Source organism: Tamandua tetradactyla, chromosome 19 (assembly GCF_023851605.1).
Source record: "Tamandua tetradactyla isolate mTamTet1 chromosome 19, mTamTet1.pri, whole genome shotgun sequence".
NCBI lineage: Eukaryota > Metazoa > Chordata > Mammalia > Pilosa > Myrmecophagidae > Tamandua > Tamandua tetradactyla.
This window is the reverse complement of record NC_135345.1, coordinates 53702917-53726775: the sequence shown is the minus strand read 5'-3', so window position 1 is coordinate 53726775 and position 23859 is coordinate 53702917. Positions and strand designations below refer to the sequence as shown.

The 23859-nt window shown below is 39.6% G+C and overlaps 1 protein-coding gene across 3 annotated transcripts in view; it reads left to right on the top strand.

Annotated features, from left to right (window-relative positions):
- LNX1 (ligand of numb-protein X 1) overlaps positions 1 to 23859 on the top strand; it is a 219026-nt gene that overhangs the window by 174281 nt on the left and 20886 nt on the right. For all 3 annotated transcript variants that reach the window (XM_077136862.1, XM_077136861.1, XM_077136860.1), the window contains one exon: positions 19720 to 19848. In XM_077136862.1, coding sequence (XP_076992977.1) covers positions 19720 to 19848 — 129 coding nt within the window. The remainder of the gene's footprint in view (positions 1 to 19719; positions 19849 to 23859) is intronic.

The window sequence follows — 23859 nt, the reverse complement described above, 5'->3', positions numbered from 1 at the left end:
TAGCAGGGTTGTATCATCCCTGTACCTGGTTTGTTAGATCTAGATGTAGGGGTCATTCAGATACATTCTGGACATATCCAAGTACTCAATAGTCCTAATTCCAATAGAAGACTGTGCTGTGCTTCCTTCATGGATCCTGTGAACCAAAACCACTTTAGGATCAGTTTAAACTAGCCCGTCAGTTTCTAAAGCTCGGGTCTCTTGGATGGCCCCTCGATACTCAAGTATGAACCTGAAAGAAAGCTCCCTAATAAGAGAGTCATATAAATTATTGATCACTCATGCAAGTAGAGTTCTTAATAGCCTGACTAGTGTGATGTCACCAAGGCCCAACATACGTCTTGATGACTTCAATAATGTTGCCATGACATTGACTGGGTTGCCATGATAATTAGAATTTCTAATGTTTATTGAGTCATCAGATTTATTCTCCAAGGGACAGGCTTTGTTCTAGGTTCTTGTAGTCTAATCCATTTATTCATTTCATTTAGCAAACACATATCGAGTTTCTGCTGCATGCCTGACTCTGTCTGGGTTAGGTACAGAGAACAGAGAGATGACAACCACTTACACTGCTCTCACCAAGGAGTCCACTACTAAGAGTGGAAATGAACTAAATAACTGCCATATGGTATGATAGTACTATTGTGGAAGAATTAAATACAGTGCTGGTGCAAAAGAAGGAAAGATTTTTGCTTGGATAGGCCTAGCAATGTTTCACAGCAGAGGAAGGCCTTGAACTGAGGATTTGAGGGATCAATAGACATTCTCTAGGTGGACAAGGCAAAGAGGGTCAGTCTAAGGAGATGTGACACAAAGGCACAAATACTGTTCAGGGTCTTGTTGATACCTGGAGCATGGGGTGCATGTAAAAAGCAGCAAGAGATAAGGCAAGGGTGGTTGGGCAATTATTTTGAGCCATGCTAAGGGTTTTGGACTTTATCCACAAGGCTGCGAGGTATCACTGGAAGGGTTTAGGAAAGGAAGTAAGATGATCTGTCTGGAAGCAGAGGAGCGCTGATAGGAGAGGTGCAAGATTAGAGGTCTCATCTTAAGAAGCAATGGCAATTGCTTAGGCATCAATGTCAGCTTCCATTTAGTGACTGAAGTATTACTATTTTAAGAACAGATAGTCGGCAGCAGTTACTGACTGAACACTGTACCAAGTTCTTTGAGAAATGACAAGCAGAAGAGCCTGCCCTCAAGGACATGATCATCTAAGTGCAAATAAGTCTCCCTAACCTTGGATTCCAATCATAGGGTTCTTTCAGGAGTTGCCAGCTCTTTTTACCATGGTGTGAGTAGTATTGTATCTCTCTTCTTCAAGGAAAATGAATGGTAGATGGTGTTTTTGTCATTTAGATGTGGGAAGATTAAAGCAGAAATTGGCAGTACTCTTATTCCTCTCTCCATTAAGGCAAGAGGCACCTGTGGTTCCTTTGCCGCTGAGTTCTGGTTCTTGGTGGTGGCCCAATTTCAAAGTGATCTCAGTCCCCATAGAAATTCATCTGCCAGGAAGGCCTGACCTCATGCCTAGTAACAATTACCAGAGGCATTTTCCTTTCTGGAATTTATACCATCTCTTCTTAAATTCATATGCCCAGCCCCAACTTCTCTGCTTAAGACCACACTGATATATCCAATTGTCTACTTGAGATTTCTATGTAAATGTCTAATAAGCATCTCAAATGTAATGCCCCAAATGAAACTTGTGGCTTCTCCCCACTCCATCTCTTGCCAGACCTGTTCTTCCCTCAGTCTTTCCTAGTTTCTAGAAATGGCACCACCATTTATTTACCCAGTTACTTGGGCCAAAAGAATCTTAATTCTCTTCATCATTGCTCCACCCACCTTCCGCCCAGCAGCAATCAACCAGGCCACTATCCACATTGATCTGGGCCATTGCTAGAGCCTCTTACCTAGACTCCTTGATCCCATACTAGATGCTTGACCATCTACTCTCCACTTAGCAGTTAGAATGACCATTTTACAAATGGTCAATCTTGCTTGCTGTCAGCCCTCTGCTGCTTCCCAACACTCTTAGATTGAAATTCCAAATCCCTTGGGAGAAGATGGCGGCTTGGTAGGGTGCGCGCATCTTAGTTCCTCCTCCAGAACAACTGCTAGATAACTAGAATCAGTACAGAACAGCTCCGGGAGCCGCGACGGAGACCAGACACACAGTGTACCCCAATCTGGGACGGCTGGACCGGCTGGGAGACTCCACTGCGGTGAGGTCCCCGAGTGACGCGCGCTTCCCCGGGCCGCGGTGGCTGGTGGCTGGAGCCCCTCCCTCCCTCCTTCCCGGGCCGGCTAGAAACTTTGGATCGGTGGTTCCCCAAGCCGCGGCGGCCGGTGCCCCTCCCCCAAGCGTGGCTTCCCGGGCCGGCTAGGAGCCTCGGATCGGCAGTTCCCCGGGCCGTGGCAGCCGGTGGCCGGAGCCCCTCCCACACACGCGGCTTCCCTGGCCAGCTGGGAGCCTTGGATCAGCGGTTCCCCAAGCCGCAGCGGCTGGCGACCTGAGCCCCTCCCAGACACGTGGCTTCCCGGGCCGGCTGGGAGCCTTGGATCAGCGGTTCCCCGGGCCGCGGCAACCGGAGCCCCTCCCACACATGCGGCTTCCCGGGCCGGCTGCGAACCTCGGATCGGCGGTTCCCCAAGCCACAGCGACTGGTGACTGGAGCCCCTCCCACACACGTGGCTTCCCGGGCCGCCTGGGAGCCTCGGATCAGCAGTTCCCCAAGCTGTGGCAGCCGGCGCCCCTCCCGCACAGGCGACTTCCTGGAGGGAAAGGAAAGAGTCTCCAACAGTAGTAGAGACTGAGCCCAACCTGGCACCAATAGTGGCATTAATGAACAACTTCTGACTACTAAAAATAGGCCCTCAGCTCAGGTGAAACTGATCAAGGCGGAAGTCGCCTATATTGGGCTAACTGAAAAAGAGGAAAGGGGGCAAAACAGAGCCTTCTGTGGCTGTTTCTACAGAGGCTTGGTTGCCTCTGGGCTCAGCACTGGGATTACACAGGTTGCAACTGCCCCAGAAATAAGCTGCTTTCAGGTCTCTCTACCACCTGAACCTTCCCCGCAGGAGGGGTGAAATGCAACACAGGTGGAATCCCTCTCTCAAGGAATTCAGATCCCAGGACTTCACAATTTGAAGCCATTAAAACCAACCTACAACATTTCCTCTGTCTCCACCACACACCCAGCAGCGAGAGTCTTCCAAAGTTAAAGGAGCCACAACATCTTTTGCTGGTGGGACCCACAGACAGACAAGCACCACATACTGGGCAGGATAAGAAAAACAGAGCCCAGAGACTTCACAGGAAACTCTTTCAACCTGCTGGGTCCCACACTCAGGGAAATCCAATTAAATGCCCAGACACCAGCAAAAAATAACAAATCACACCAGGAAAATTGAAGATATGGCCCAGTCAAAGGAATAAACCAATAGCTCAACTGAGATACAGGAGCTGAGACAACTAATTCTGAATATACGAACAGAAATGGAAAACCTCTTCAAAAACCAAATCAATAAATTGAGGGAGGACATGAAGAAGGCATGGGATGAACAAAAAGAAGAAATGGAAAGTCTGAAAAAACAAATCACAGAACTTATGGGAATGAAAGATACAGTAGAAGAGATGAAAAAAACAATGGAAACCTACATTTAAATCTACAATGGTAGATTTAAAGAGACAGAGGCTAGAATTAGTGATCTGGAGGATGGAACATCTGAAATCCAAAAAGAAACAGAAACTATAGGGAAAAGAATGGAAAAATTTGAACAGGGGATCAGGGAACTGAATGACAAAATGAAGCGCACAAATATACGTGTTGTGGGTGTCCCAGAAGGAGAACAGAAGGGAAAAGGAGGAGAAAAACTAATGGAAGAAATTATCACTGAAAATTTCCCAACTCTTATGAAAGACCTAAAATTACAGATCCAAGAAGTGCAGCGCACCCCAAAGAGAATAGATCCAAATAGGCGTTCTCCAAGGCGCTTGCTAGTTAGAATGTCAGAGGTCAAAGAGAAAGAGAGGATCTTGAAAGCAGCAAGAGAAAACAATCCATCACATACAAGGGAAACCCAATAAGACTATGTGTTGATTTCTCATCAGAAACCATGGAAGCAAGAAGACAGTGGGATGATATATTTAAATTACTAAAAGAGAAAAACTGCCAACCAAGACTCCTATATCCAGCAAAACTGTCCTTCAAAAATGAGGGAGAAATTAAAATATTTTCAGACAAAAAGTCACTGAAAGAATTTGTGACCAAGAGACCAGCTCTGCAAGAAATACTAAAGGGAGCACTAGGGTCAGATACAAAAAGACAGAAGAGAGAGGTATGGAGAAGAGTGTAGAAAGAAGGAAAATCAGATATGATATATATAATACAAAAGGCATAATGGTAGAGGAAAGTATTACCCAAACAGTAATAACACTAAATGTTAATGGACTGAATTCCCCAATCAAAAGACATAGACGGGCAGAATGGATTAAAAAACAGGATCCTTCTATATGCTATCGACAGGAAACACATCTTAGACCCAAAGATAAACATAGGCTGAAAGTGAAAGGTTGGAAAAAGATATTTCATGCAAATAACAACCAGAAAAGAGAAGGAGTAGCTATACTAATATCCAACAAATTAGACTTCAAATGTAAAACAGTTAAAAGAGACAAAGAAGGATACTATCTACTAATAAAAGGAACAATTAAACAAGAATACATAACAATCATAAATATTTACGCACCGAATCAGAATACACCAAAATACGTGAGGAATACACTGCAATCACTGAAAAGGGAAATAGACATATCTACAATAATAATTGGAGACTTCAATTCTCCACTCTCATCAATGGACAGAACATCTATACAGAGGATCAATAAAGAAACTGAGAATTTGAATATTACAATAAATGAGCTGGACTTAACAGACATTTATAGGACATTACACCCCACAACAGCAGGATACATCTTTTTCTCAAGTGCTCATGGATCATTCTCAAACATAGACCATATGCTGGGTCACAAAGCAAATCTCAACAAATTTAAAAAGATTGAAATCATACACAACACCTTCTCGGATCATAAAGGAATGAAGTTGGAAATCAATAATAGGCAGAGTGCCAGAAAATTCACAAATACGTGGAGGCTCAACAACACACTCTTAAACAACCAGTGGGTCAAGGAAGAAATTACAAGAGAAATTAGTAAATATCTCAAGGCGAATGAAAATGAAAGCACAACATATCAAAACCTATGGGACGCTGCAAAGGCAGTGCTAAGAGGGAAATTTATTGCCCTAAATGCCTATATCAAAAAAGAAGAAAGGGCAAATATTCGGGAATTAACTGTCCACTTGGAAGAACTGGAGAAAGAACAGCAAACTAACCCCAAAAGGAAAGAAATAACAAAGATTAGAGCAGAAATAAATGAAATTGAGAACATGAAAACAATAGAGAAAATCAATAAGACCAGAAGTTGGTTCTATGAGAAAATCAACAAGATTGATGGGCCCTTAGGAACATTGACAAAAAGAAGAAGAGAGAGGACACAAATAAATAAGATCAGAAATGGAAGAGGAGACATAACCTCTGACCTCACAGAAATAAAGGAGATAATAACAGGATACTATGAACAACTTTACGCTAATAAATACAGCAATGTACATGAAATGGACAAGTTCCTAGAAAGGCATGAACAACCAATTTTGACTCAAGAAGAAATAGATGACCTCAACAAACCAATCACAAGTGAAGAAATTGAATCGGTCATTCAAAAGCTTCCCAAAAAGAAAAGTCCAGGACCAGACGGCTTCACATGTGAATTCTACCAAACATTCCAGAAAGAATTAGTACCAGCTCTGCTCAAACTCTTCAAAAAAATTGAAGTGGAGGGAAAGCTACCTAATTCATTCTATGAAGCCAACATCACCCTCATACCAAAACCAGGCAAAGATATTACAAAAAAAGAAAACTACAGACCAATCTCTCTAATGAATATAGATGCAAAAATCCTCAACAAAATTCTAGCAAATCGAATCCAGCAATACATTAAAAGAATTATACATCATGACCAAGTAGAATTAATCCCAGGTATGCAAGGATGGTTCAACATAAGAAAATCAATTAATGTAATGCACCATATCAACAAATCAAAGCAGAAAAATCACATGATCATCTCAATTGATGCAGAGAAGGCATTTGACAAGATTCAACATCCTTTCCTGTTGAAAACACTTCAAAGGATAGGAATACAAGGGAACTTCCTTAAAATGATAGAGGGAATATATGAAAAACCCAAGCTAATATCATCCTCAATGGGGAAAAATTGAAAACTTTCCCCCTAGGATCAGGAACAAGACAAGGATGTCCATTACCACCACTATTATTCAACATCGTGTTGGAGGTTCTAGCCAGAGCAATTAGACAAGAAAAAGAAATACAAGGCATCAAAATTGGAAAGGAAGAAGTAAAGCTATCACTGTTTGCAGATGATATGATACTATACGTCGAAAACCCGGAAAAATCCACAACAAAACTACTAGAGCTAATAAATGAGTACAGCAAAGTAGCAGGTTACAAGATCAACATTCAAAAATCTGTAGCATTTCTTTACGCTAGCAATGAACATGCTGAGGGGGAAATCAAGAAACGAATTCCATTTACAATTGCAACCAAAAGAATAAAATACTTAGGAATAAATTTAACTAAAGAGACAAAAGATCTATACAAAGAAAACTACAAAAAACTGTTAAAAGAAATCACAGAAGACTTAAATAGATGGATGGGCATACCGTGTTCATGGATTGGAAGACTAAATATAGTTAAGATGTCATTCCTACCTAAATTGATTTACAGATTCAATGCAATACCAATCAAAATCCCAACAACTTATTTTTCAGAAATAGAAAAACCAATAAGCAAATTTATCAGGAAGGGCAGGGTGCCCCGAATTGCTAAAAGTATCTTGAGGGAAAAAAACGAAGCTGGAGGTCTCACGCTGCCGGACTTTAAGGCATATTATGAAGCCACAGTGGTCAAAACAGCATGGTACTGGCATAAAGATAGATATATTGACCAATGGAATCGAATAGAGTGCTCAGATATAGACCCTCTCATCTATGGACATTTGATCTTTGATAAGGCAGTCAAGCCAACTCACCTGGAACAGAACAGTCTCTTCAATAAATGGTGCCTAGAGAACTGGATATCCATATGCAAAAGAACAAAAGAGGACCCGTATCTCACACCGTATACAAAAGTTAACTCAAAATGGATCAAAGATCTAAACATTAGGTCTAAGACCATAAAAAAGTTAGAGGAAAATGTAGGGAGATATCTTATGAATCTTACAATTGGAGGTGGTTTTATGGACCTTAAACCTAAAGCAAGAGCACTGAAGAAAGAAATAAATAAATGGGAGCTCCTCAAAATTAAGCACTTTTGTGCATCAAAGAACTTCATCAAGAAAGTAGAAAGACAGCCTACACAATGGGAGACAATACTTGGAAACGACATATCAGATAAAGGTCTAGTATTCAGAATTTATAAAGAGATGGTTCAACTCAACAACAAGAAGACAGCCAACCCAATTACAAAATGGGAGAAAGACTTGAACAGACACCTATCAGAAGAGGAAATACAAATGGCCAAAAGGCACATGAAGAGATGCTCAATGTCCCTGGCCATTAGAGAAATGCAAATCAAAACCACAATGAGATATCATCTCACACCCACCAGAATGGCCATTATCAACAAAACAAAAAATGGCAAGTGCTGGAGAGGATGCGGAGAAAGAGGCACACTTATCCACTGTTGGTGGGAATGTCAAATGGTGCAACCACTGTGGAAGGCAGTTTGGCGGTTCCTCAAAAAGCTGAATATAGAATTGCCATACGACCCAGCAATACCATTGCTGGGTATCTACTCAAAGGACTTAAGGGCTAAGACACAAACAGACATTTGCACACCAATGTTTATAGCAGCATTATTTACAATTGCAAAGAGATGGAAACAGCCAAAATGTCCATCAACAGACGAGTGGCTAAACAAACTGTGGTATATACATACGATGGAATATTATGCAGCTTGAAGACAGAATAAACTTATGAAGCATGTAATAACATGGATGGACCTAGAGAACATTATGCTGAGTGAGCCTAGCCAGAAACTAAAGGACAAATACTGTATGGTCCCACTGATGTGAAGCGACATTAGAGAATAAACTTGGAATATGTCATTGGTAACAGAGTTCAGCAGGAGTTGGAAATAGGGTAAGATAATGGGTAATTGGACCTGAAGGGATATAGACTGTGCAACAGGACTGGATACAAAAACTCAAAAACGGACAGCACAATACTACCTAATTGTAATGTAATTATGTTAAAACACTGAATGAAGCTACATCTGAGCTATAGATTTTTTTTTGTTTTTTTTTGTTTTTTAATATATTTTTTGTATTTTTTATTTTTATTTTTTCTCTATATTATCATTTTATTTCTTTTTCTGTTGTCTTGCTATTTCTTTTTCTAAATTGATGCAAATGTACTAAGAAATGATGATCATACATCTATGTGATGATATTAAGAATTACTGATTGCATATGTAGAATGTAATAATTTCTAAATGTTGTGTTAGTTAATTTTATTTTCTTAATTAATAATAAAAAAAAAAATTCCAAATCCCTACTATGGCCTGCAGAGCTGTACGTAATCTGGCCTTTGGGTATCCCTCTAACTTCATTTCCTAAGCAAAGGGGATAATTTCCGTTATTCTCCCCTTGCCGAACTCTGTCCAGTCACTTTGCCTCCTGCAATTCCTCAAGCATTCCAAGATCTCTTTCACTTCCAGGCCAAAATTCTTGTTGTCTCTCCACCTGGAAGAATTTTTCCCAAAATATCTGTATGACTCATTCCCACTCATCATTCAGGTTTATGCTCAAATATTACCTCCTCAGACAGGACTACACTTACTCCTACCTAAAATAGTGCATGCATGCCTGCACATACACACACAGACATATCTTCTAATCTGCTAAATTTTTCCACCTGTTACTTATTTTATTATTCCTTGGCAGTCTAGTGTTATATAGTACAGTACAGTATTGTGTCCCCAGCAGTTAGAGCAATGCCTGCCTTAGTAGGCACTCAAGAAATATTTGTTGAAAGAATAAATGAAATCAGATTATAAAAATATAAATTTACATGAAGTATATTTCACACATCAATTCTATCTCAGAGGCATTGCCAAACATTTACCAAAGAACGAACACAAAATGTACTTTACATTCTCTTTGTCCTCCTGGGGACCTTGAATTTGTTTGGTAATTGTTGGCTGAACTTCTTCAATGTGTCAGGAGATGTGCAGTACAACAGGGCTGACCTAGGTCCTGGCCTCACAGAGTTTGGAATGTGTTTCCTTGTCTGATCTAAAACAGTCAAGTCAGCATTGAGCAGATGGTTCTGGGCTATAAGTGCCAGTGGGTTAGGATAGAAAATAGAAAACATAAACACATGGAAAATGAAGAGTCCACTTTTTTTTTCTTGACGAAGAAACTATATGCTCAGCCTGTTTTTATTTCTCTTTAAAATTTTAACTTTTAGGCAATGGTCAGTATTTTGGGTGTTTGTCACCCTATTTAACTCCCTCTGCAGGTCAATCAGTGCAACTTGTATTTTAGAGATAATCCATGTCAACTGTACTTCACAAAAGGCAAAAGAAAAACACTTTCTTACTCATGACAGTTGATAAAAATCTTGATTACATAAGACATTTTATTTTTGTAGATTAATAACAGAACAACAACCAAAAATTTGTTCCCTGAGAAAGTTAATTTATGAAATATAGTCTTGCCTAACAGCGGGACTTCTGAAGTTTCTTTTACTTACTAAACAAAGTCTGTGTGCTTTATAAGCAGGAAAAGTCTTAATTTTTTTTAAAGCTAGGGCGAAGCAATTTAGAAAAGAAGTGGAAATAAATAAAATGCTGGGAAAACTCAGCTAAGCAGGCTCTTGCTTTTTCTTGAAGAGTGGGTTTTATTTATGTGGTACTTAAAATACACACTGGGCTAGGGGATTAAACCAAATACCCTTCGAAGGTTGAGATACCAATTTCTAAGCAATCCTTGGCCATGTTGCTTTGGTGTGTGTACTCCATGAATCACATTTACCTTACAAAGAAATTCCCAGACAAGGTGTCCTTTTGGTCATGTTTTCCCCCACAGTACCATGCATTCTGCTTTTTTTCCTACATTATTTTGGAAAAGAGTTGTTGCATGTTACACATGTTGGCCTCTAACCTCAGCTTACTCTGTAGCAGCCCTGGGCTCCACAGACCCAAATGTTTGACAAATTAAAAGTCAGGCTCCTTTGAAAAGAAAAACTCTAGGGAGACAGAAGCTTCAAATAGGGGACAATTGACTTATTTAGCATCTTAGTTTAACCTTATTTTTCTCTGCTGTCGGTTTCCCAAGTTTTTTGAACACCAGGACTGGAATAACTATGAAAGAGACAGGCTTGTGGATCTGTTTGATGTCATGCCTAAAATAGTAGAATAAAAGAAATGTGGACCAAAGATGGAAGATACTGGGGAAAAAAAGAGATCTCAACATCCAGAGCCTTGGACTGTCAGTATAAATCTACCTGATAATCAAAATGAGAACTGTTTATCCTAAGAATTATGCCTATTTTGAGAGGCTCTTATCTATCTGCAGTTCTCAATCATAGAATTCACATTTACTTAGGAGTTCAAATATAGAATAATTAATAAATGAGATAATTGTGGATTTCAAATTTGAGTATCTCTCCTGTGCCCTTTTTTTCCCCAGACATCTCCAAGATTTGATGCAGAAGTGAAAAACTTCCAAGTCATTTGTGGAGGTGGTTATATGAGAGGTTTTCATTAATACTGACGTGGTTATTTTTTCCTCGCATGAATTCATATTTCAGTGAGAAGCTGTTTTATCTAAGAACAGCTGATAACCAGGCTCTTTAAACTTTCACAAAGAATTTATATTAATATCATTGTTGAATTCCAAATGTTTTTCATAGGTTCCCAATTTCAAGCATTAATGATAAAGCATGTTTGGTGTACCATACAGCTTTCCAACTGTTATACACTGTTATAGACTGGCATATATACCCTTTCTGTAGCCAGCATATTCCCAAATGCATATTTTTACTATGGAACAAAATAAGCCATGAGAGTAACTTCTAGGAAGCATAAAATAAATTGTGTATGAAGCCAAGGAAGAGTCACTCTTCTGACTCAACAATCAGCAGATTCAGGAGCTCAAAATTTGTATTTTCACCATATCACCAACATCTGTATGACCCTGTGTGAGTGACCATTTGTGCCTTCTTAGCATCTGAAAGATATGTGCTTCTGGAAAGCTAAAATTGAACAAGGAACCACAGTCTAGTGGGAAAAATAGACTAAATATACCAAAGTGCTGCCCCAAAACCCTTTCCCACCATGGTCAAATATTCTGACCAACGAAAGTCCTCAGGTCCTTTCACCATTTTTCCTAAGAGCCTCCTTTAATATCCTTTCTCCTTGGCCAGACTATTGACCCTCTTTGCTCACTAAATGAGCTGCCATCTCTCCAGCAGCAGGTATTCACAAATTATTTTTGTAATATTCCAGGCATCATACTAGGTGCTAAAGTTACAATGGGAAACACACTGGCTCCTCTTCCACAGAGTTCATTTTGTATGGAATTTCAACTTACAGTGTACTGTTAGCTCATTCTGGAGTTATATTTCTGGAGCCCAAACTTTTTGCTCAATGAGAATTATTTTTTATTTCTCACAATTTCTTTATTTCACTGAGAGGAGGTTAAGGGTAAGGACTGTGTTTCAGTACCTCACTGGGCAGTATGTTGTGAAGTCAACAGGAATGACTGATGACTGGTACTTTTATAGCATATCAATGGTAACCCCAATCTGTTAACAATTTCCCATTGTCTGCATTGCCATGTGTTTTAGTGTGATAAATCTGCTGGATTGCAATATACCAGAAATGGAACAGACTTTTTATTTTATTACATTGCAAGTTATAATTCTAAGGCCATGAAAATGTCCAAATTAAAGGCATCAAAAAGAGGTTACCTTTACTCAAGAAAGGCTGATGCCATCTGGAACGTCCCTGTCAGCTAGGAAGGCATGTGGCTGGCGTCTGCTGGTCCTTGTTCCTGCTTCCATTGCTTCCAGCTTCTGATGCCAGTGAGCTTTCACTTAGCTCCTTCAGGAAGAAACTCTGGCTTCTGGCTTGCTTAGCATCTCATGGGAAGGCATCTGGTGGGCTCTGCCCATGTCTAGGCATCTATTCTCCCTGGTCAGCACTCCAAACATCTCCAAACATCTGTGTCTGTAAACTCTGAAGTAACTGTTCTCCAAGCATTTGCATCAGCATTGAGCTTTCTTCTAAATGTTTCCTCTTTTAAAGGGCTCCGGTAAACTAATCAAGACCCAGGGCAGAGTGATATCTCCATTTAACAAAAATGCCACACCCACAATTGGGCATGCCACATCTTTGTGGAGATAATTTCATGAAAATGTCACACCCACAACTGGGAGTGCTACAACAATACAATTAAAATGATTCTACCCTAAAATATTGAATCAGGATTAATGGACATGGCTTTGCTCAAACACACAGCAATGGTGTACCATGTAAGGTCTGTGTGCCATCACATGGTCTCAGAACTAGGCTGCACTGCTGCAGTTTGTTCTGGAGAGGGGTCCTGGGAATCTCCTTGTCATCTTTCAATCAGTCATCAAGGAGACGGACAGCCATGGAGTTCCTGGCATCACAGAGCAAAGAGACAACCTCCTATATTCATCTGAAATGGCAAAATGGGTTCTCATCAATGAGATCCTCAGGTGCAGTCAATCCATGAGTAAAAAGATCCTACTCTGTGCTGATTAGATCAGTTCAGTCTTCTTAGTCCAATTCTGTACCATTACCTCTAATTTTATTACAGTGAGTCCAGAGTTCACCAAGATTTTGAGATGAACTTGAAAACATTAAATATTGGATAAATTTGGAAGTATTTGACCTGGAAAGAAGAGCTAAAGGGGAAATGAGTGTTATCTTCAAATAAGGTTGTCATATGGAAATTGGTTTAGAGTTGCACTAGAGGGTATAACTAGAACCGGAAAACCGACAAGAGAATGGCAAATTTTAGCACAACCTAAGGACAAACTTTCCAATTAGTTCTATCTAAAAATGGCTAGTACTGCCTTGGGACACAGTGAGTTCCCTGTTATTGGAAGCACTGAGGCATGAGCTGGATTTTGTAGGGGAATTGAAGCATTGGTTTGGAGATAATGTTAGATTAGATGATATCTGACATCTCTTCCAAACCTGAGACTTTCTGATTTTATGGAATCAGTACTCCACAATTTCCCAGGGCCTTGTGAGCCCAAGAGGAATGAACTGAGAACAATACTTGAGCAGTTGCTGGAAGGGAAGCTAAAATAGTACATCCCCAAATAGGTTAAAAAGATCCTTCACCACAATATATATTGAAAATCAGTTAAAGCCAGATTGTCTCACTCTGGGATCCTTGGAAAAGAAACCAACTGAGAAGGCAAATTCAGGATGAATTTTTTTAAAGGAAGTGGTCCCTAAAACTTCTGATGTAAGTTAATGGAATTGTAAGTAATGATAACCTCTGTGAGTAGCTTCTATTACTATAAAACCTGGTACAGTTCTCTCCACTCTCTGTAACAGGACCCACCCCATCATGCATATGTCTCATGGACCTATACTGTGCTAACCAGGGTGCTTATGACATACTCTGCTGACTCTAAACAACAGTCTTGACACCCAGTGGAAAGTTTGGAGTGTAGCAGGTGTCTTTATAGAACGATGTCCCGAGGTTGGGCAGGGAAAATTCTTGAACAAAGTTAACACAAGAAACAAAATGAATGAACCTGCTTACATTACGTATAATTTATGAAACATTTTATTAAAGCATATAAATATGTAAAACAAAAGGAACAGATTCTATAACGCTTGTGGTTTAACTTCACTTCTCCTTTACTAATGAATAGGCAAAGCCTTTGGCTAGATAAGGAGTTCACACTATGATGTACAAGTACTTTATCAGCTTTTCTCTGTCTCTAGTTATTGCTGGCCCTCTTAGCCACTGTGGGGATCCATATGATGCTGGAACAATAGAAATATACCCTCTGATGCAGTACACAGCTCCACAAAATGCCTCTCCTTGCTCCTTGTGCAATGGCATCTGTCTTTGATTTCCATTTCTCTGCATTGAGAAGTTTCTGGTCTGTGCTTCCTCTTGACAGTATGTGCAGTTCTTATCAGCCAGTGGATTTTGGAGGGAAAGTGATACTTCCAGGCTGAGCATACCAGAGGGACACTCTCTCCTGGCAAGATGCCACAGTGTAGTGCTTCAGACTCCTCCCTCCAGTTATGAGAGTCGGGATTCCATTGTTTAAAAATGGTCTGCTAGGGCGGTGCAATGGTGGCTCAGTGGCAGAATTCTCACCTGCCATGCCGGAGACCGGGGTTAGATTCCTGGTGCCTGCCCATGGAAAAAAAATTTTTTTAAAGTCTGCTGGACTATGGTTCCCTTGCTCAGCCTCACTTCCTCCCATCATATAACTATTACTAGATATGTTGAGTCAAATCTCAAAAAAGCAGAGTAGAAAACAGTTATTAAACAACACAACAAAGCAAGCCTTTCAGTGATAATCCTCCAGATTTCTCTCAATGTTAGATTTTTCCTGTGTCCTCAGCTAGAATAAATGGTTCCACCACCGAAGATGCTAAATATGTTCACCACATCTCTTTCATGGCACCGACTTCTGACTGTCTCTGAGGCAGGACAAAAGACATGGTCCATGAGGGCAGGAGCCATGTCCCCACATCTCTTAGTGTAGTGCCTGGCCTCAAGCCCCTCATGAGTGTTATAGCTAGGGCAGACACATTAACCTACCTTCTTCCTTACGTCTTCAAATACTAGGAGAGAAAGCACATCAAATAGTCTCCACATGAGCCTTTTACGAGGTAGCCAGTAAGAGCCGTGGATCCAGCTTTGCAGAGAATTTGTTTCCAAGTAAATTGATACCCAAGTTATTTATTGTGGTCTTGTTCCTGCCAACAACTTAATACCAAAGACAGTATTTGAAAATCCAGTGAGAAATTTGTGCTTGAAAATGTGAATTAAAGAGCTCTTGCCAGTTGCTCCTTGGCAGTTTGGAGTTTGTCTGGCAAGCTGATTCAATGCATAAATCTAACATTTTTTCAAGTCCTATGAGGTGCTTAGCTCATGTGTCTGCTCATCATTCAAAATGAGTGTGATACAATATGCAGGCCTAGAGAAAAACGTCTATTGAGATGCTTCGAAGCGCAAAGGTAAAGAAGAAATTTGGGCTCAGCATGAGAAGTTTTGACCTGAATGCTTACTTCTTCCTATCTTTTAGTAATTTTTGCTTTAGAGAGTTCCCAAAGGTAAACCTCCTTAAAATAAGTGAGGCTTGTAGTACAAAGAAAGATACGCATCTATTATAAAATCCCTCTTCCAAGCATTAAATTTAGTTGGCTAATACTATAGCTTTTTGTGTCAGCTTTCTCCATTATTGCTTCCTGGACTTGTTATTTTTGTTCTGTTCTGACACAGGCTTTATATGTGATGAGAAACATCAGGGAATTCAAGGTCAGCAAACAACCAAAAGAAGGGCGCATGCGCAGTGCCTGGGCAGAGCAGTGGAAATTATGACTGGACCTTACACGCTAGAAAGTGGGCAAGGAACTTGAACTTTAATTTAGGGCCCTGTTGAGTAGGATTTTCTAAATTTATGTGAAATGAATCAACTTGACTGGCTTACCCTCAATATGATGTTTACAATAGATACTCACTGAACTTTAGCAGTTGTTTTATAAAAAATTCTTCTAATTTACAGCCATTCGATTTATGATCCCTAAGTTTCAGGAGAGCCCCGAGTGGAGATGGTTATTAATACAAGAGCGCAAAGTCACAAAGGTTTCGGTTGTTTGGTGTTGGACAGTCCTGGGGATGTGATCTCACTGGTGGGGTTCTTGTTGCTTTAGGTTTTAAAAATAAGATCCCAGTTGCTGGGAATGGGAGCAAGTTATGAGTTCAGGGAAGAAAGGTGTTGGGGGGGGCAGGAAGCAAGCATCTCAGCTTCCCTTGTCTGAGCCAGTAGAGAAGAGCATGGACTTCTCATGCCCTCCTTCAAGACCTGACTTCTCCTAGGCCTGATAACCATACCTGTTAAGGAAGAAGACAGGCAAGCCTGTGTCTATCTCTGGTGTAGTGGTGAGTGATCAAGGGATAAAAAGAAGAGAGAAATCTCCAGACCTTACTCCTTTCTTATCCATCTTCCTTGCCTCCAAACCTGGTCTTTCTTAGTGATATTCTGATCAAATCTAGCCATTCCTTGACCATCATCACCTTTTACTAAAGCAGTGGGTTGGTATCAGTTAGCTCTTCAGCCCAGGCCCTAGTTTTCTAAGTTTCACAGGCCTAAGGTCTGTTCTGTCTGTCCTGAAGATCTGGAAATTCAGTGGTCAGCAGTTCTTGGAATAATGGCTCACACTGTAGGTCACACATGAAATTGCCTGGGACAGAATGCCAATTTGTAGATTTACAGTGTGGAATGGACCTTTCCAATTATACATTTGCTATTCAGATGTTCTGTCCAAACATCAATGTATGTGGAAGAGAGGACTAGTAGTTAGAATTAATGGTAGTCACATAAAAAATAATCAAGGCAAATATGCTCAACATCATTAGCCAAATGCAAAGCAAAACCATGAGATACTGCTTCACACCCGCTAGTTAAATCAGAAAATAACAAGTATCGGTGAAGACACAGAGATATAGGAACTCACATACATTGTTGGTAGGAACGTAAAATGGTACAGCTGCTGTGGAAAACAGTTTGACATTTCCTCAGAGAGTTAAACATAGATTTACCGTATGACCTGGTAATCCCACTTCTAGGTATATACCCAAAGGATTTGAAAGTGGACACTCAAATAGTTCTTTGTACATCAGTGTTCGCCCATAGCATTATTCACAATAGCCAGATGGTGGAAGCAGCATAAATATCCATCAACATATGAATGGATAAACAAATGTGATATATGCACACAATGGGATATTATTCACTTACTAAAGCAAATGAAGTGCTGGTACATATTACAACACGAAGGAACCTTAAAAACATTAAGCTAAATGAAATAAGCCAGACACAAAAGGAGAAATACCGCATGATTCCACTTACATGAAATCCCTAGAATGCGCAAAGTGATAGAGACAGAAAGTAGATTAGAGGTTACCATGGACTGGGGGTCAAGGGGGATGGGGAGCTACTGCTTAATGAGTACTGAGTTTGGAGTGTTGAAAAAGTTTTGGTAATGGATGGCAATGATGGTAGCACAACATTGTGAATATAATTAATGTCGCTGAATTTTATACTTAAAAGTGATTAAAATGGGAAATTTTATGTTGTATATATGTTGCCATAATAAAAATTAAAAAAAAAAAGAAGAATCAAGGCAAGGGACCTTAATCAGGCTATATTAGAACCTAATAAGCCACCCCTATATTTCCAAAGAGCTCATCCTTCCAATGCCCAAATGGTAGAGCCTGCCAGATGCAGGATTTCTCTTCTTGCTTTGGCAGGGTTGCTACTGCTAACCCCAACGTTGCTTTTCCTTTACTATTTACTATTGGTCTTTGATCTGAGGATGGCTACTATTTTATATTCTTTTCCACTCCATTTTCTCTATTTTGAGGACTACTCTGTTTCAGATTAATTGAACCATTTTTCCTTTATTCCAATGTATTTGTACATCATCTCATGATCCAAGTTTGTGGGTGATTTTTCCCAGATCGCATTTTAGATTGGCACCTTCTTGACAATACAAATGGAAGGGGCAGCTTTCTGTTCATGGGGAAGTTGTCTCCAACCTCCCGTCAGAAATGCCAACTGGTCTCATTTGTGGTACCTACACTTTTCACTCATTTGTCCAGCAGGAATTTGAGGAGTTCTTATGTCCATGCCATACTGCATTCCAGGAGTTACCAGTGAGGTCTCAGCCTGGAAGGAGCTCACCTTCTAGTGATAGAGACAGACAATAACAAGTAAACAAACAAGAAAAGTCAATTCATGTGATGATAAGGGCTATGAAGGAAGCAAATAAGTAATATGGAAATCACTTGGGGAGGGGCTACAGCTTTATACAGGGTGGTAAGTGGGAGTGAGTCTTATGAATCCCAGTGGAAGGACATTTCAGATAGAGGAAATAGCAAGTGCAGAGGTTCTTAGACACATTCAGGGAATAACCGTAAGCCCAGAATGGCAAAGGCGGAGTAGGGATAGGAAAGAGGAGTAGAATGCCAGATCAGAGAGGTGGATGGGGCCTTTGAAGGCCATGGTAAGGAAGTTGGACTTCATCCTAAGTGCTTTGGGAGGTCACTGGATGGTTGAGAGCAGGACATTAATGTAATCTGATAGTCATTTAAAAAATATTTGTGTTAGTTTCAGGTGCACAGAATTACCTTCCTGGGCTTCCTTGGATTTCTCCTTTGGGTCCCATAACCTTCATTCACTAACTAGGACACTGTTTCTTGCTCTCATCTATGAGTCTTCAGTTTCAAAAGTCCTGTGATGTGTTGGGGCCAGAGATCATGTTTCTAAATTCATTAATTCTGCTGCCACTAACCCCAACATTTCTTTTTCTTTGCTATTGAGGCCTGGTCCTTGGACTGGGCTACTACTTGGCCCCTGTAACCCTGTTCTATCCAGAAGAATCTTCAGATGGGGCAATGAGTCATTAAGTATAAGTGAATTAGCAATGTCTGATGGTGTCTTTTCAAAGCTATTTAATGATTCAACCCTTCCCTAGTTTTTCCCCTGGGGCAATGTTCACTTCTTGGTTTAAGAACAAAGGAAACACCTCTCATGCTCTTACCAAATTATGAAAAGGGCACTGACATTATACCCCTTATTATTGACAGCTCTTCCAACATGAAAAAGTTAGAATGGGCATAGCCCAAATACCCCAAAGAGTGGGAGAAAGATCCAAGGTGATGGTGGAGTTATACAGAGAGGGTAGGGTTTAACAAATAAGTATGATCTCTGATATTGATATTTCTTTTAGTCTCCAGTATCTTAGAGCAGCTGGAAGCAAAAACCTAAAATTGTGGAATTGTAACCCTTTCCAAACTCTGAAATCTATTCTACAACTAATTGTTGCACTGTGTGTTGAAATTTATTGCTTTTTTGTATAAATGTTATTTTTCACAAAAAAGAAAAAAAAGTGATGATAATATATATATATATTCCTTCTATCCTCCTATGTTCTAAAGCAGCTAAGAGGAAACATCTGAGAGGATGGTATGGTAGCTCATGACAAACTCTGAGATCTGTAACTACTTGTTGAGGAGTGCTTTGAAAACTATTGCTTTTTCTTTCTTGGCTTTGTATATATATTATATCACTCAATTTAAAAAGTTAAAAAAAAAAAAAAGAAGAAAGGAAACACCTCTCATGCTGCTACCGAATAACTAAATGGGTACTGACATAAAAAATACTAGGAACCATGGTTTTCCATAAATAGGGTATAAGCAAACGCGTCTTGCGCTCAGTGCTAAGTGCTGTGAATGGAAGTCCTGGCAGTGGCTAACATCTGTGTCTTATCACCCAGGCCAGTGAGAGGCGTGTACACCTCGTCGTGTCCCGCCAAGTTCGACAGCAGAGTCCTGACATCTTTCAGGAAGCAGGTTGGAACAGCAATGGCAGCCAGTGCCCGGGGCTTGGGGAGAGGAGCTACAAGGTAAGGCCTCAGCAGGGCTGGCTATGTCCACTGCTCCTTGTGGGAGCTCTTTTTTTGGGAAGCGTGCATACTTGAACATTTCCAAGTACCATCTCTAGACTTTGTTACCTAAGGAAGCACTATTTCACTTGTCTTGTAAAACCCCATCTTCATGACCTAGTGAGATAGCAGGTGTCTCCCATCTAGGCAGAAGAGAGGTGGGTGCCAGAGAGTTTTGAAACCTGATCTTACAGACCTTGTATGGGGTCCTGATTTCTAGTATAAACCAAAAAGATGTCTGGATTTCAGAGTCATTTTCCTTAAGGATTGTTTGCCGTTCATTTTGAAATGAAACAAGACTTTTGCTTGGACTTTGGGTTCAGAATTTCCAAGTTTGGTTGGAAATTAATGTAATGGCTCCTCTGTGAATTTCATTGTTTGTGTTTGCAGAAGTCACAAAATCAAATCTGTTGAGGGACCAAGAAGGTAATTTAAACACTTGGAGCTATGTGGAAGTAGTGGGGATTGGGACAAAACAGAGTGCATACATCCTGTCTTACGACATTCAAATCCAGAAAGTTTTTAAAACATAATGCAGAAAGCAAAATCCATCTAAGCCCACCAGTTTACAGCCTCCCTTTAAATGGGGTGATTCAGCCCAATTTGTACTTTTGTCTGTGGCTTCTATTAGAATACCTCTCCATTTGGACAAATGCCTAGGCAGTGCAAACCTTACTTATCCTGACTAAGATATTTATACCTTTGGCTTGACATCCCATTGTGATAAAGATCTCCCATCAGTCATTTATCCTGGACTCTGAGCTTTTTATTGCATGGCTTGTAGCTAAAAAAAAAACTTAATGCAGACTATACTTGCAATATAAATTGGAATGTCCCTTTTCTTCCGTATCAAGCTAGGTTTTGTTGTACAATAACTAATGATTTGAGTTTTTAAACTCAATTTGCATAATATATGCAGAAACAATATTCCAAATTTTGATTTTGGAATATCTCTGCTTTATATTCTATTAATTATATAGCCTACAAGGCTACACACACATTCCTTTCCCTTCCATTTTCCAGCCAGCCATGCCCCATAAATCCATAAATTCCGTATCCAATCTAGATAGACTCAGTACATCCTGCTAAAACATTTCATAGATAAGGACTCCCTGATATCTTTTCACTAGTAAATACCATTAGCATGTTTAAATTAAACTAACAGCATTAATCAATGGAAAACTATTTTATTAGTTTAATTAACTAATTGGTTAATTTTTTAACAATTAATTCTAGCTTAATTAAGCTGAATAAGTTGAATTCTAGTTAATTAAACAACTAAGAATGGGGCCTCCACTGACACTGTGGGTTTATAATTCCGTTCACCCAACATCATGGGTCATGGGAAGAGCCAGGAGGACCTGCTCACATTTTTGCTGTAACCCTCTGTCATGTGCCCAAATTCCGGGAAAACTTACATAACAAAGTGGCCTCATGGGAAATAGTACTTACTTTCATTTTAATTTATAGTTCTGTCTGCCTTCTGAAATGCCCTCACAATAAAGTAGCATATTTTAAGTGAAACTAAAACCTATATAGCTCTTTGCTGACTTTGTGTTTTATGTTTCTACTAAAGTTTTATTTTATTTAGGAAACAATGTGACTTTTTAAAAGTAGGAGCTTAAATGGTTCAAAGAAATGACCAAAGAAAGCAAACCAGGATTTGTGGGATAGAGAGGTTTTTAGCCATTTGGAAAGTTCAGGAATAATAAGCACCCAGTTTAGGAGTGAGTTACCTCTGTGGGAGAGGAAAGGAAGTGAGACTGGAGAGAAGATGTAGCGGGACTCTGACTGTGCTTGGGACACTTATTGCTGATGCTGGGTTGCCAGGTACATTGGGAGGGTCAATCACATTTGCTTTTGTGTGTCTAAAATATTTTATTTAAAAAAATCCAAAGCAAATATGCCATCATGTAAATATTTGTTATAGCTGAATGATAAATACACAGATGCCTATGGCATTTTGTAATAAACTTTAATTATTTCATAATAAACTATGTCATTAAACATTGGGGAACATTCTGAGGTCCCCAGAGTAGGGAAGGGGAAATGGGGAGAAAAAATAGATAGGGACAGATCATCTCTATCATATTTACCTCTCCACCTCCCCAACCTAAGTTTGGCACCTGGGTGAAGAGGTTACAGGACAATTTGGAGTATCTCCCATTGGTGGGGAAAAGCATATGGCCCTCAGAACCACAGGGCACATGGATGCATTTCTTATTTGTATATTTTAGTCATTTGTGTTGAGTCTCTAGGTGCTCAATTAAACATCTTTGTTCAGTGGTGGTTACTGCATGCCCACTGCAAGCAAATCTGCTTGGTAAGAACTGAGGAAGTGTGAGAGAGACTCTGCTCTCTGGGAAAGTATATCTAAAAACATGAATAATGCATCTATTCAGCCTCAAAGACTTAGGTTTCAGCATTCAAATCTTATATGTCGTGTATTTGGTAGGATTGATTTGGATTTGAGTTTTCCAGTCCGTGAGATAGTTAAACTCTTTCTGGAAAAAATTGGAAAGTAATTCCTTCATCTGTTCTTCTGACAATTACCTGAAATATGATAGATTCATTTGATCACATTTAAATATTACCTCTAAAGGCAGAATGGTATAGTAGGGAGAGCATAGATTTAGACCCATATATTCTGCTTTGTAGTCCTGACTCCTCCTTGTGACAGCTGTCTCATTGATCATATTTTTTAAAATATTGAGCCTCAGCTTGCTTGGCCTGACATATTTAAGTAGATATCAAATAATATTTCTTTCCTTTCCCTAAAGAAGTATCTGGTCAACCTGCACTTTACTTAGATAATATGTATTTACAAGAAAATTTAAAAAGCACTTATTCTTATTAACTGGAGTAGCAGGAGAGAAACCAGTGTTAATTCTGGAATATTTTGTAAGAGATATAATTTTGTTACTTTCAGGTGAAGTTAGTAATGTACTTTTTTTTTTTAGCAAATTTTTCTCAGGTAGAAGTCATATCTTCCTTATAATTCCTGTTCTTTTTAGCCAGAGATTTCCAGGATATATGTATTATTGGCCCCAGTTCATAGTTGAAGTCAGAGGAGCTTGAATTACAATGATGCCAGATCACATATTTAATACTATTAAAAACCCAAACAACAATATAAAGATGTACAAACTTACTACATAAAAATGCAGTTAAAGTATTAGAATTTTTTTTACATGGGCAATATGATTAATATTGATTAAAACCCAGTATTTGTAAAATTATGGGGAAATCTGCATGTTTATGATATGTTGGTGAGATTAAAAATGGTATGTAACCTTTTTCAAGGGCTTTTGGGTGTCTATCGAATATAAAATGCTCAACCTCTTTGCATCAGTAATTGTATTTCTAGGACATTAGCCTAAATAAATATTACTTAAAGCAAGTGCACAAAATGTGTGTATAAAGATGTTTCTAGTGGCACTGATTTTGCAAAAGACTATGAACAGCCCAATGGGGAATATGACATATTCATACAATGAAGCAACAAGCAGCTGTTAAAGAATGAGGTAAAACATGTATATATATATATATATATATATATATAAATGAAAAAAGATGTCTGTCTTACAGAGTTTTCTATACTGTATTTTAGCCATCACCTTGAGAAATTATGTAAGTTTGAGAAATATCGTTAGTTACCGCTAACAATATTCTTTGCCCACCCCCCCACCCCCCATCTGTGTTAATGGAGAGGCCCTTATTTTTGAGCGTCAGGAGCAAATGTTTTATGTCTATCCCCAGGAATGAGCTGAAGCAACAGAGCAGACAGGAGGAATCTTTGGGTTTAGAGCTATGCCCTGTGCTGGGTGTATTTCACAACTGCCTGCATTGCTGTCAGGCTCAGATGTATGTGATTAAAGGAAGAGACTTCCTGCTTTTCACTGTTTCTCAGAAGGGAAAGAATTATGTTCCTGGAAGGGACCTTGAGAGGCCCTCCGAACCTAATCCCTTGGC